General features: G+C 40.3%; 1 protein-coding gene across 1 annotated transcript in view; it reads left to right on the plus strand.

Annotated features, from left to right (window-relative positions):
- The window catches only part of PRKAR2B (protein kinase cAMP-dependent type II regulatory subunit beta), an 84,655-nt gene that overhangs the window by 17,565 nt on the left and 52,608 nt on the right, over nucleotides 1-14,482 (plus strand). The window contains exon 2 of the mRNA XM_051805152.1: nucleotides 14,007-14,042. Within this exon, the coding sequence (XP_051661112.1) occupies nucleotides 14,007-14,042 (36 nt within the window). The remainder of the gene's footprint in view (nucleotides 1-14,006; nucleotides 14,043-14,482) is intronic.

The raw sequence follows: 14,482 nt of genomic DNA on the forward strand, positions 1-14,482 counted from the left end.
TCTGCAGTCCTTTGGTTGCTCTGGCAGATTTCATGTCTTCAGTAGCACCTGCATTGCTGGTGCAATGTCAACAGGCCAGTGTGCAGCTAACTCAAGATGATGCCTGTGGAATTGCTTAGGTATCACTGTCACCAGGGATTCTTTGGTGGCTTTCTCTATGCCCTTTCTTGACTCATACAGCCATTCATGAAGGTCAACCTGGATCACACCTGGGGTCTCTATAGTTAGGGCATCATCAGTAATCTTGTGGATATGGGTAGAGGTTTTGGCTGTCTGTCTGAAATTCTTATATTTGTTAAGATTGAATCTGTATCCCACTTTCTCCCTGGGCTTATGTTGGCCTGCATGTTTGCAGGAGTAAATGAGAGCATTTATTGCAGTGGTACCTTGGGCCTGTGTTGAAGTTAGTGCAGCTGCCAGCACCAGCTGTGCTTCATTCACTTACCCCTGAGAACTGTAAAGGCCAAATCACGCAGGGTGCTTTGGCTGACAGCTTCACCGTAATCCCTGACAGCTGCTTGCTGTCATTTCCATTGCACCTATAGGGGAAGTGAGCAGTAAAATATTTTTGATTTTCTCTTCTCTCTCTTCTCTCCTCTTTCTTCTGTCTTTGACTCAAATTCTTAGATCCCTACGCTAGTTTTTCGTAGCCCAGGCTTTTGCTGCCAGGGTCTGCAGCCTTAGAATACAAGCATTAACTAGAAACAGAAAAACAAACCCCAAAAGTATCCCAAACTTGTTCTCAGAAACTATACTCAGACCTAAGGGGTCTGAGCTTGGGGAATTGACTCCAGTGGGTGTGTTCCTAGCTGGTGGGAGGACGCTGGGAGTTGTTCATTTTGGTGTTGTTTCACTGACTGGTTTTGTTGGCTGCCGACAATGGACAGTTTCTATAATGGTGGGAAGTATGTTATTTGTAGTTAAACCAGTGAGATGTTGGACTAGGAAATGGCTGACATGCTCTGCCTGTTAGACGTTTCATTAGAGTCTAGGAAGTGCTACCCTGCCATCAGTATCATCCGCAAGCTTCTGTTATGTGCTAGGAGCGAGGACAGGATATTCCTTAAGAGCTTTTCTATTTGGTCATGACTTTTCTAGTTAGGTGCTTGTATTTATTTTGTTTGGTTGTTTTTTTGTTGGTTTTTTTTTCTTTCTTCTTTTTTTCTGAAACAGTCTCAGTACTATTATTTCATATCATTATTATTATTCAAGCAGTAACACTTGGGGTTTGGGATTTTTTTTTTTCTTTTAGGGTCACTGTGCTTTCTGATAAGGTACATCTCTCAGCCTTTCTCTAAAAACAAGTGGGGAAAATGTGCATTGCCTCATAATCTGAAAGCTAACAAAATTGTCTATTTGAGATCTGAGTAGCTGAGAATGAATTATCATGGATGAAAGAGAAACTCCCTTTAAGTACGTAATGTTCTTAAAATATGCGAACTTTAAAATACACATCAAGTCCAAAATTCTTAAATTTCACCAGGAAGTGAATAAGCAGGCAATGCAGATTGCAGATCATACATATTCATATACTTCTCCATCAAGGTACTTTGTACCACACATTTCTGCCAAGGTAGTCCTAGGAACCAGGCGGAGTCTTTGTATAAAATCTTTGCTTCAGAACATTTTAATAGTATTTGCCCATGTAGGATTTGTTGTAATAACCTAATAGCAAAGTGACAAAAACATGAAAAATAGTAGGAAAGCCTGAGTCTTAAAAGGTTTGAGGCTTTGGATTAAACACAGTTAGTATGAATATGTATGGGAAAAAGCAGTTATGTTCACCGTTGTTAAACCATATAAAATAGATGAGGTAGTTATAAACTCTACACAAAGGTGTACTCCTTCAGAGAAGAGTACTGACAGCCATGACATCTTCTCCACCCCACTTCCATCAGTGAGATTGCAACATTATTCCTTTGTAATAAATATATCTTGCAGGTACTGTCAAGAGACAAAAGACATAGGCCAAAATTTTGTTTAAAAAAAAAAGGAATCTAGAGTGCTGTTGTGTAATGGTTAAGGGAATCAGAACAGGTCACTCTTGTAAAATCTTGGTTAGTTTTCAGTTTGGCAGAAATACTCGTTCAAGGACAGGTGCAAATTTTTCTTCATCTTATGAGATGGTGAACCTGAAGCATAATGTCATATAAAATGTCAGTTTGATACTTTTACAGATGAGCAGCACCACCCAACCTATTTGGGCATTGCTGGTGGAGTTTTGGCAGAATGACCAGTTTTTCTCCTGTTCTGATAGGGAACATGCATACATTAGTAAATATGCTCCAGGCAGCAAAATTAGAAAGCAGGAGAGAACATGAAATGGATCTAAATGCCTACGCAGCACTGTTAGAAAGCAAATAACCACAATATTCTTAAAATAGCTTATGAAATTTCAAGTGGAAAGAAACCATTTACAGATGGTAAGAAGATAAAAGCGTTACTGATCTTGTGTCAGATTGTTTAGTAGCAATTGTAAACTATGCTATAGCTATAGCAGAGTATCCCTTGGAGATGATAATACATTAGCGAGGAAGAATGTTACTGCAAGTGGTGTTGGGGTGTAGCGATCATGTTAAAAAACCAAACTAAACCACCCCCACCCACTCTGCTAGGCAGAAATAGGCAGTTTGGTGAATTGTTACAAAACAGAATCTATGGGTCGTGACCAAGCTAAAGCAGGGTGGCAGGTCTTGAGTTTTGGCTCTGTGGGAAGGATTGGGTCTTCATAGCCCAGGGCACGTCCCAGGAAGGCTGACCTCCCTCATACGTATATTCCATCAGTATTTTTACGGTCAGGTTTATATCTCTTTTTTGATTTCAAAGTATATTTTCTCTGGTGGGTAGAAATCTTCTCTCATACATACTACTAGTTTTCATCATATATCCTGAGTAACCTAAGGTTGAGGGCAGCAAGTACTCCAAGCCAGAATTTCTTCACAGGTTCACGTCTTCAGCTTGTGCCTAGACAAATTTTAACACAAATTAACTTTTTTACCCTGTGATGTAACAGAAGATTAGAAATATTGCTGTGAATTATATACATATATATATATGTATATATATATATGGGGTTTTTTCCTTCTTATCTGGATCACTAACTACTTTTAATGAGATAACAACCAAGTGTACTGGTCACAAACAATAAAAAGGATTAATTTCTAAGGGGAAACATGCTCAGTAACAGAATGCACATTTAAGATAAAAACCCTCAGTACATCAATGTCTTTGCTTTTATGTTCTAACATGGGACATAATTCTGAAAGAATAAATTTAAAAATTAAAAGAGCACCCCAAATCTTGGACAAGTTGCTTGGATGGGAAAAGAGCAGTGTTTGATTCCCATTAATGGACTGTGACAACCCATTTCACTGTTTTGGGTCATTGGTCTAACATATCAGGCAGGCATTTCATCTTTTTATTTTCAGTGTCAGTAATTACATACAGCATCAATTATTCATAAGAGCTTAAATCGCTCTAACTGATAAAGTGGGAGAGATTTCTTTACCTCTCTTTTGAGGTTTGTGTTCTGACAGGTTAAATAACCAACTAACTTGTGGCAATATTCCAGCCAGTTAGGCGCCTTCATCGGGGGCCCAACTTTACTGCCTCTGTGCAAGTGCGCACAGCAAGAGGGATAAACAAGATGTGCATGTGCCTGCAGGGCTGTGATCTTACTGGCATCATGGAGACATGGTAGGATGGGCCTCCTGTGACTGGAAGGATACAGGCTCCTTAGGAAGAACAGGCAGGAGAAATGAGGGGAGGGTGTAACCGTCTATGTCAATGACCATGTGTAGTGCATGAAGCTCCATCTCTCAGTGAAAGGAGCCAACCAAGAGCTCATGGGTCAGAATTAAAGGAAGGACAGGGACAGGTAACATTATAGTGGGGGTCTGTGACAGCTGCCTGGCCAGAAGACTGAGCACATGAGGTCCTCTATGGGCAGATAGGGATATTCTCACATTCAGAAGCCCTGGTCTTCATGGGGCACTTCAACCACCCTGATATTGGAGAGACAACACAGCCGAGCGTAAACAATCCAGGAGGTTCTTGTAATGCACCGATGGTAACTTCTTCAAGTGATAGAGGAGCCAACAAAGAGAGTGCTGTGCTGGACCTTGTTCTGGCCAACAAAGAGGGGCTGGTGGAGAATGTGAAGCTCAAGGGCAGCCTGGGCTGTAGTGACCATGAAATGGAGGAGTTTGAGATCCTTGGGGCAGTGAAGAGAGTGCACAGCAAGCTCTATACCCTGGACTTCAGCAGAGCAGATTTTGGTGTATTCAGGGATCTATTCAGTAGAGTTCCATGGAATAAAGTCATGGAGGGAAGAGGAGCCATCAAGATGGTTAATATTCAAAAATTACCTCCCTGAGCTCAGGATTGATGCATCCTAACGAAGAGGATGTCAGGTGAAAATGCTGGGAGGCCTGCATGGATAAACAAGGAGCTCCTGGACAAACTCAAACACAAAAAGGAAGCCTACAGAGGATGGAAGCAGGGACACGTAGCCTGAGAGGAATACCTGGGAGATTATCTGAGCAGCCAGGGATCAGGTTAGGAAACCTAAAGCCCTGAGAGAATTAAATCTGACCAGGGATGTCAAGGGCAACAACAAAAGCTTATACAGATATGTTGGTGATAGAAGAAAGTCTAGGGAAAATGTGGGCCCTCTCCAGGAGGAAACAGGAGACCTGATTACCTGGGATATGGAGGAAGCTGAGGTACAAAATTATTTTTTTTTTGCCTCAGTCTTTGTCAGCAAGTGCTCTGACCCTGCCACCCAAGTTGCAGAAGGCTTCAAGTCCGAGAAGGGACTGGGGGAATGAAGAACCACCTGGTGTAGGAGGTCAGGTTCAAGACCATTTAAGGAACCTGAAGGTGCACAAGTTAATGGGGCCTGATGAGATGCATCCATAGGTTCTGAGGGAACTGGCAGATGAAGTAGCTAAGCCAGTTATCCATCATATTTGAGAAGTCATGGCAGTCCAGTGAAGTTTAAACTGAATGGAAAAGGGGAAACATAACCCCCTTTTTTAAAAAGCGAAAAATAAAGGATGACCTGGGGAACTACAGACCAGTCAGTCTCACCTTAGTGTCTGGCAAGATAATGCAGCAGATCCTTCCTTCCATGGAAAATAAGGAGGTGATTGGTGGCAGTCAACATGACTTCATTGAGGGCAAATTGTTCCTGACAAACTTGATGGCCTTCTACAGTAGGGTTACAGCACTGATGAATAAGGAAAGAGCAATCGATGTCATCTACCTTGACTTGTACAAACCATTTGACACTGTCCTGCACCACCTCCTTGCCTCTAAACTGGAGCAGCGTGGATTTGACTACTCAGTGGATAATGAATTGGCTGGATGGTCTCACTCAAAGAGTTGCAGTCAATGGCTTGATGTCCAAGTGGAGCCCAGTGAGGACTGGTGTTCCTCAGGGGTCGCTATTGGGTGCTGTGTAACACCTTTGTTGGTAATGTGGATTGAATGCACCCTCAGCAGGTTTGCAGATAACACCAAGCTGTGTGTGTGGTCAGTTCGCTGGAGGGAAGGGATGGCATCCAGAGGGACCTTGGCAGGCGTGAGAGGTCAACCTGTGTGAAGCTCATGGAGTTCAACAAGGCCAAGTGCAAAATCCTGCACATGGGTCAGGGCAATCACAAGCACAAATACAGACTGGGTGGGGAATGGATTGAGAGTGGCACTGAGAAGGAAGACTTGGGAGTGCTGGTGGATGAGAAGCTCAACATGGCCCCAGCGGTGTGTGCTGGCAGCCCAGAAAACCAGTTGTGTGCTGGACTGCATCAAAACCTGTGTGGCCAGCAGGTTACCCCACCTGGATAGATACTGTGTTCAGCTCTGAGGTCCCCAACATAAGAAGGACATGGAGCTGTTGGAGCAAGTCCAGAGGAGGCCACAAAGATGATCAGAGGGCTGGAGCACCTCCCTGTTAGAACAGGTTAAATGATTTGGGGTTGTTCAGCCTGGAGAAGAGAAGGCTCTGGGGACACCTTACAACAGCCTTCCAGTATGATAGGATGGGGGGAAATGGCTTTAAACTGAAAGAGGGTAGTTTTAGATTACATAGAAGGAAGAAATTCTTTACGTAAAGGTGGAGAGGCACTGGAACAGGTTGCCCAGAGAAGTTGTAGACGCCCGATCCTTGGGAGTGCTCAAGGCCAAGTTGGATGGGGCTTTCAGCAACCTGGTCTAGTGGAAGGTGTTCCTGTCCATGGCAAGGGCGTTGGAACAAGATGATCTTGAAGGTCCCTTTCATCCAAAATCATTCTTATTCTTTAATGTTGCCTGTATGTTTATGTCAAAACGTGACAATGAAAATGTACTGCTTTGTAGTATCATTTAAAAAAAACTTTATTTAACATCAACATTAGTTATAACCTGGAAATAATATAAAAATCCTGAAATAATATGTTAGTTTCTCTGTTTATTAAATGTTTTCAGAGACTTCATTTATGGCACTGCTGTTTTCCTGATACCATAGTGATGTGTTTAAATGGATACACAGCAAAGCAAGTGCCAAGGTATTTATCCACATATTTAATTCATGTTCTTGTGTGGTGACAGCTTAATAATCAATGAATCAATTTGCTAAAAATTTTACTGAGCTTTTTTGATGTGAATTATCAAGTCAAGCTTTTTGGGTTTTGAAGAAATAATTTGTGTCTTATTACTGTGTGGTAGTACAGCCCTTGGAAGTGTGTGATGCTGGGTTTGAAAAGGGGCAGTCCTAGTGAACTAGCACATAACTGTGGAAATCTGAGCTCCAAAGTTAAATCACAAGGAGCACAAGGTCCTTGCACAATGTCTGGTCTAGTTTTCAAATTATTGTGACTACAAGGCTTTCCCAGCTTTCTTGAGAAAGTATTCTACAGTGAAATGGAACTCATTTTCCAGACTGAAAACTTAAAAGAAGTAAACTATAGAGCCAATAAAAATCTCAGAATTTCATTTTAACTAACAAAATGTGTTTTAGGACTACAACCTCATGTAAGTTTAGTTTATTTTGTTGCATATTATAAAAATGGGAATAACAGAATATTCTGGTTTCTGTATATTTTTATTCTTTTACAGATATGTTGATGTTTTCAGAGACAACAATAATTATGTATGTATTTGTTATGGTACAGATGGTTTTAAAATCTGTAGATTTAATTTTTAATTAAAAAATAAATCAATCTTAGGGCATCTCATCAGATGTAGCTGTTTTTCTGTTGCCAACACCTACTTTTCTTGCAAAAGCTAAATTATTTGCTTTCACTTTTTCTCTCAGTAGCACATAAATACTGTCACTACAGCATTGTTTCTCCCTCATCTTTGACTTCTCGGACTGTCTGTGGGATTTGCTGAAAGCCTGCATTTCCTTCATGCCTCGCTGCCTGCATGTTGCTGTGTATATGAATGTGTGTCTGTGTGCACTCTGCCTCCTCCGGTTCGCAGCAGTCCTGACTCCTTAGGGAGCACATTCTTCCTGAAAGCACAGACTTGCAGCACCTTCCAGCAATTCACCTTTCTTTGGATGGAACCAGATCCATCTGTGTGCAGATCCTACCCTTTGAGGAACTGTGGGTATTCTTCCCCAAGGTGTAAATCAGAGTTTGGGAGTGGACTTCAGATTTTCCTGATATGTTAAGGTTTGTTTTTTGGGAAATTTGGCGGCAGTGTTGCTGTCTAACCTTTCAGGTTCTTCGGCTGACTGTTACTGATGGCTTGCACCTCTGTTACCCTTTTTCCTTGTGAAAAGGCCTATGTGCTGCTGTTCTTCAGTTTTGTTTTTAGTAGTAAAATCATCTTTTGAGACTGACTTACTTGGTGAGAGAAAGAGTAAAATATATCTCATGTATTTCATCATTAAAATATTGCTGTTGCTGTTAAATTTCCAGAAATTGAAACGCATTTATTTTGAAAGCTATGCTCTATCTAGCTACTGTGTTGCCAAGGCTGTTTGTTTGTCTTCCAAATAATAGCTGTGCATTTTCTGGGCTCATCCCCTCTTCTCATTCCTCACAGCTGTCATGGCCTTTCACAGAGAGAAGACAAGAACCATTCTCCATAGACCTGACAACTCCCTCTTTTGTCAGAGTAATTTCTTCAAATTGTCAGTGAATGTTTGTCCTGCCTTCCTTGAGATTTTATGAGGTCTTATCAGTGTGAAGTACATGAACATAATTGTATGATCTTGTGTCAGTCTCATAAGATAAAAAAATCTGAAAAAATCATTCTACCTGAAATAATCCTGAACTAAGGTGAAAGTTTCCTGTGATGGAGGGAAATTAGAGGGGCTCCAAATTACTACTACTACTACTATTATTATTATTATTATTATTATTATTATTATTATTATTGTGTTGTCCCAGTCTATCATTGTCCTGGTTAATGGAGAGTTAACTGTATTTCTTTCATTTGGGACATAAAAACATAAGTCTGACTAAAGCATATATTTTAGAGTGGCATTCGTTTAGATTCGATTTTGTTCTTGTTCTGATTAGGTCATTCTAATTAATAATTTGTGAAAGAAGACAAGCGAATGTTATTTTGCATAATATGGGAATATGATTGCAGTAAGCGTAATTCAAAGTTTTTCTGAAAGTTGGGAGACCTCTTAAAAACAGATATACTTGGAACTGAAAAGGTGGAGCATGTAGTGCCCATGATTCTCATCAGTTAAAACTTGGCCTGGGATTTTGAGGTATATGATTAAAAGACATGGGTAAATCAGGGATAACTCTTCTGAAAACACAAGAGTTAAATGGTATAAAATCATATGGTCTATTGGGAGTAGGTTCTCAGTATGTTCTTCAAATTCGGACTAGGTTTGACCCACTGGCCTCAGTGAGATCCTTGAGAGTTTTAACATGGCTTTACCCTCAACAGGATAGAAAAAAATGTATGATTTGGCTATGACATTTGTTTCCTAACTTCACTTGGGGCATTTGCATCTTCCACACAAAGATGGCACACTGTGGTGTGCATGTTTCTGTTTGTGTCTTTCCATTAAGATATTAACATATTCCTGTTGTGTAAATAGAGATGGCTTTTTGGGGCTGTGGGCTGCCAAAATTGAGGGGTTTAAACATGTAATAGCAGAAATATGTGTGTGTGTGGTTTTTTGTTTGTTTGTTTATTTATTTCGGGTTTTTCTTATTTTTTAGGGGGTTTAGCCCTTTGCCATATGAAGCAATTACAGTGGCTAATTGAAAGTGAGGCTTGTGGAAGGTGTTCTGCTTTTTACTGATACTGAAGCTTAATCGCTAATCTCCTGCCAACCCTTGTCACTCAGAGCAGGCATTTTGGCTTTGTGTGTTTTACTCTAAAAGAGCATTGCCTTGGGTTGCCATGAATGTGACAGGAGACTGAGCAGTCTCCTGTTGCCCTCTGTGCACTGCAGGGAATGTGGTGTGCTCACCATTGCTTGGCCACATGTGGGGTTTTGTGCACTCTGCTGAGCAGCCTGGGGCTGTGTATTTGCTGTGGTTTGCAGACCTGCAGAGATCACCAGTTTGCAGGTCTGTTGTCAGAGAGTGCTCAGGCATGTCCTTAACAGCCCCTGATAAGCAGAGCCCCTTGTTGAATCCCAGGTTGACAGTCCCTGACTTTTTAGGAAGGCTGCATGTCTGATATCTGCAATGTATTTGGCTTCTTATTCCAGGTGACATTAATGACACAAGAATCTCTGGCAGTTTCTGAAGCAAAAACACTTAAATTGGGAGTCTACAAAAAGGGACAGCTCAAGCTATCAGAACAAGTTAACCATCAGGAGGCTGCCCAGCTAGGGATCCCTTCTTAGCATTGTCTTCTTAGTCTTGGTGCTCTGCAAACCATCCCATAGACTCACTCCCATTTCCTCCTCTACTTAAAAAATTTTGCTGCTTTTACGGTTTGCTTTACAGGACTGTTGTGGTGACTACCTAATGCTCAGAAAGTACAGCGGGGAAAGGAGCAATGGTCGGACAGTTGTTGAGTGATGGAAAAAATTCTAGTTTATGTTTCATGTACTTTGATGTTGTTTTTAAATCCTGTGTTTTTGGTGAATAGATGTATTAAAATACTTCAGCCTCTCTTGATCATTTGCAGATGATTTCTGTTTATTTACTTAATCTGTATTGCCCAAAATATTTTAAAAGCTATACCTTTGTACAGTCCTCTGAGCAAGGATTTTCAAACATGAATTTCAGTTACCAGCAGACGGAATTCTCTCTTATGTAGCGCTAACAATGAAACAACTGGAACATGGCATGTAAGGATCTATAGCTTGTGCAGTTTCAAGTGGTAATTAAATCAAGACTTCATCAGGATAGAAACCTCTGTAATTTCTTGCACACACACCCACCCCACCCCCAGATAATTCTCCTCTGTGAAGTTTGTAATAGATTTTGGTTGAGACTAAGTAGAACATGAAGAGTCATATTTAATATTGGAGTGACACCTTGCCTCTAAACAAGATCCTCTGTGCACAGCAGTACATTATTTGTTGTGGTGCAGCGCTCTTTCTGTTACTGTAAAAAATATTAAATGTCACTGGACATGTTCTGAATTTATCTACATACCGGTTTACCCTTTATTGGGAAAAATCCTTGACTTTTGCAATCATGAGGTTTTGCAATCCGTGGGTTTTGTTCCTCTTACATTTTGCATGAGTTAGTAGAGGGGTGTGTGTAGCTGTAAGTTACTGTGGTTTTTTTCTAGCAAGTTGGTTTATTGAATCATTTTGAGCAACCAGCCCTCAACACAATGTCACTATAACCTTTAAGATATTTTTTCTGTAGAGTGAACTTAGCCCATTCCTTAACTCAAGCCCATTCCTTTTCCAAGTTTCCCCCTGCTGGAAAACTGTGGAGATGTGAACTGGTGTGTGTCGACAGTGTTGCTAGTGGTATGTTATTGGGGATGGGGTACCCACTGACAAGGCTGCTTGGGTTTCACATTGTAGGAAGCAGACCTTGGGCAGCCCCCAGAGCCCAAAGCCAGTTGCTTTCTGCTGTGCCTGCAGACAAACACTAAAAGTCCCAAGAACCTGCTTGTGGACATGGCTGAGAGGAGAGAGGGGAGTGGGAGTGTCGGGGAGCGGCTGAAGTAGCAGGGTGGGAAGCACAGTGCCTCAGCACCACTTCTTTTGCACGGGCGTGGCTTGGGGCTTGAACCCAAGGATATAAATGCAATATTTCTGTTGCCTGTGAGTGGGGTTTCAGAGCTGCCTGATAATTCAGCCTGGATGCCAAGACTGTCTCTTGGCATCCCTGTCTCTCTGGGTACCACTTTAACTTGAGCCATGTGAATCAAGATAGTCATTGTGGTCCAAAACTAAGTCAGCCTAACTCAGAACTCAGTGGGCACTGTGGCTAAAAAAACGATGTCCAGGGAAGATGATGATCACAGGCAGAATAAGTAGTGTTTCTTCCCTGGAAATCTCTCTGCTACTCTTGATGCTGTGTGGCTCCAGGAGGAGCGTTTGATAGCCCTCATTGAATATTTCTGCCATTGATTTATCCATTTGTTTCTGAGCCAAGGCTTTAACCTCCTGACATGTTTGAAAGATAATTTAGTATTTGTTTTAGGGGTCTGTAAAATGCTTCTTAGACTTTTTTTTTTGCCCACCTTACTATACTTATCCTGCCAGACATTGTAGTGACCTGGTTGACCATACATCTACTTTGTAGTGAAAACACCAGCTAAATTTCTGTGGGACTGATGACTCTCTGAGACCTTCTTGTATGCTAACTCTTTCATCTTTACAACAAAAGAGTATTGTGATCTGCTACCAGAAAAATAGAGAGTAATTCAACGTGCTCCATAAAAAGTAACTGTGGGTGCTGCTTTTAAATCTCCCAATAACACATTTGGATGACCTCCATGAAATCCCAGTCTGAGCAGGAAGGCTTTGTCTGGTTGCTGCTGAGACACTGATTATTCACATGAACTCAAAAGTGGTTGCTAATCAAGATTCTGACATTCTTGCCTTTTTTTTTCTAACAGTAAATAATTTGTAAAATCTATTGTACAATAAATTAAACTCTCTGCAGCCAAATAGAATAGTGAATTTAGAATTATGGAGCTGGAAAAGAACTTTCTTCTTTGACATTCCCAGTAACTTGCTTCAAATTATGTTAGTTTTGTGCTAGATGTTCTTTATTTTTAATAGTCTATTTTTTTCCTTGGTTTTGGTTGGTTGCTTGGTTGATTTTTGGTTTGTTTTGGGATTTTTTTGTAAAATGTGCTGAGGTAGCTGTCTAGAGGAGTTAAATCTTCATATCTACAGATTAGGTACAGAACTGACAGCCAAAGCCCTCCCTGAGTTTGAGGAAAGCTTTTGAATGGGAGCAGAACACGATTTTATTCTTTCTTGTTAGAAATATGTCAGATTCCAGTTTTGGTTTTTTTTATATGAGCACATCTGCTAAGACCTGCTGCAAATTTACATGCTTGAGGAAACAACTCAGCAATCTGATGGTGACAGTCATGACTGATGCCCTAAAATAAATTTGGCCTGTAACAGTAGTGACAAAATAAACAATTTTGAGGAATGAAACAGCCCCTGTATTACAAAACAGCAGTTGCATAAAATATGGTGTCTGCTTTAATTGCTTTAATAAAAATGTGTCTATATTTTTTGTCTTTTTTATTTAAAAAAAATTGTTGGGGGGAATTGAATTCATGTTTAAAAATAACATTGCTGGTTACATTACTCTCGTGTTCATCTGTATGCATGTTTAGGGGTTGTGATATCTTATTAACCAGAGATTTCCTTGCTCATGACTAGCACTCCAAACCTCTATAGTTGGGTTTCCCAGTGTATTTTTTGCCACTTGGACCTGTCACTACTGTATCTGTTTGCACAAACTGTCTGCGACTGTGGTTCAGAAATTGTAGCTTTCCTCTGTTTTGCATCCCCAGAGGAATAAGAAATCAGTTTGTGTCTCAGGCTGTTACTGCCTCTCCTGTTTTCTCAGCAATTTTTTTTCTCTTTATCTTGGCTTAGATGTTCAAGAAATGATGCATAACTGCCATGTAAAATTAAGTGGGGTAAAATAAAAAAATTTGATATTATTCCTGTCTCAATTCTGTGTAAACATGAAGAGCAATTTTTAAGGCTGAATATTAATAAGCACTGTAAAGGCATACATTTTTAATGTAACTGCTGCCCACATTTGAAATTAGGTCATTCGGATTTCTTCTTGCTGTTTATCCCAGCAGTTAATATATCACATGAAAGTAGAGTTCTAGACCAGTGTTTTATACTAATTAGGAGAAGACCGAAGGTTGTATTTGGAAGGCAAAACATAAAAGTTTATCTATTTTATCTCCAGAAGCTCTTGAAGAAGTTGGTAAACCTAGAAATGAAATAGATGCCAAGACATGTGCTTTAAGTTGCATTTTGCAGTGTATCCCAGTTGGAAACAAGACAGGAGTCTGATTACAAATGTTTGCAGCTTGGAGATGTGCCAGGATGGCACTATGAAACATTTGCACTGGGGTTTGGTGGGGGTTGGCATTGTTACTGACTTACCCAAGGAGTTCTAAAGGTTAGCCCAAGCAAAAGTCAGTCTTTTAGATGGGTTTGCAAATTAGTCTTTCTCCCTATAGGAGTATCATTGGTGCCATATTTCCAATGGGTTCATTTTGTAAAAGTAGAGTAGATTTTTCTACATGTTTTTTTTTTTAATCCCTGCTTGCGTTATTGTTTGCAAGATGCCAGTTACTGTACACTCAACAAATAATAAAAAATGCAGATCTGAACGTTTCACATCCAGTCAAGAACAGCAATAAGTAACAGTAACTCTTAGAAAGCTGAAAATGGTCTTGAAAGCTTACTAGTTACTATGTACCATCTCTTGCAAAGCTGCTTCAAAGTTTCTGTGTGAATTTAATGTGGGTTTCTCTAAAGATACAAAAATAATGGTTAACACTTGGAATGAAGTATAACTTTGTTATGTTTAAAGTGTGCTACACCACTACCAAAATAAACAAAATGTTGTATTTATTTTCAGCCCCAGCGATAAACCGATTCACCAGACGCGCGTCAGGTAAGTTGAATGGAATTTCATTTGTCTACATAATAGTTGAAACAATGCTGACAGTGATTGTCATGTAAAACGGAATATGACATTAGTCAGAGTTCTTTAAAGATGACTGACTTGAGTTAACCTCTAATTTATTATCTGCTTTACTAAAAACTGTAGCCAAGGTTTCAGGTCACGGAACTTGCATGAACCCTTCTTGTTGCTGTGAAAGTTACTAAAAACCTAAGGTGTTTTTTCCTTTAGAAAAAATAATTTTAGTCCTAACAGAACTGAACTGAAAGCAAGACCTGAATGTAATCTGATGCAGGGTTACCTTACTTTATAGACAACCTGAAACTGCAATTTGGTGATCGCTGTGCATGAAGAAATGTGCAACTTTGCAAAAAATCTCACTGTTCTTCTGAACTGAGCTGGTTTGTGTACACGGTGCATTGCTCGGCAGA

The sequence above is a fragment of the Manacus candei genome, unplaced genomic scaffold (genome assembly GCF_025592945.1).
Source record: "Manacus candei isolate 608988 ecotype Guabito, Panama unplaced genomic scaffold, ASM2559294v1 h1tg000063l, whole genome shotgun sequence".
Taxonomy (NCBI): domain Eukaryota; kingdom Metazoa; phylum Chordata; class Aves; order Passeriformes; family Pipridae; genus Manacus; species Manacus candei.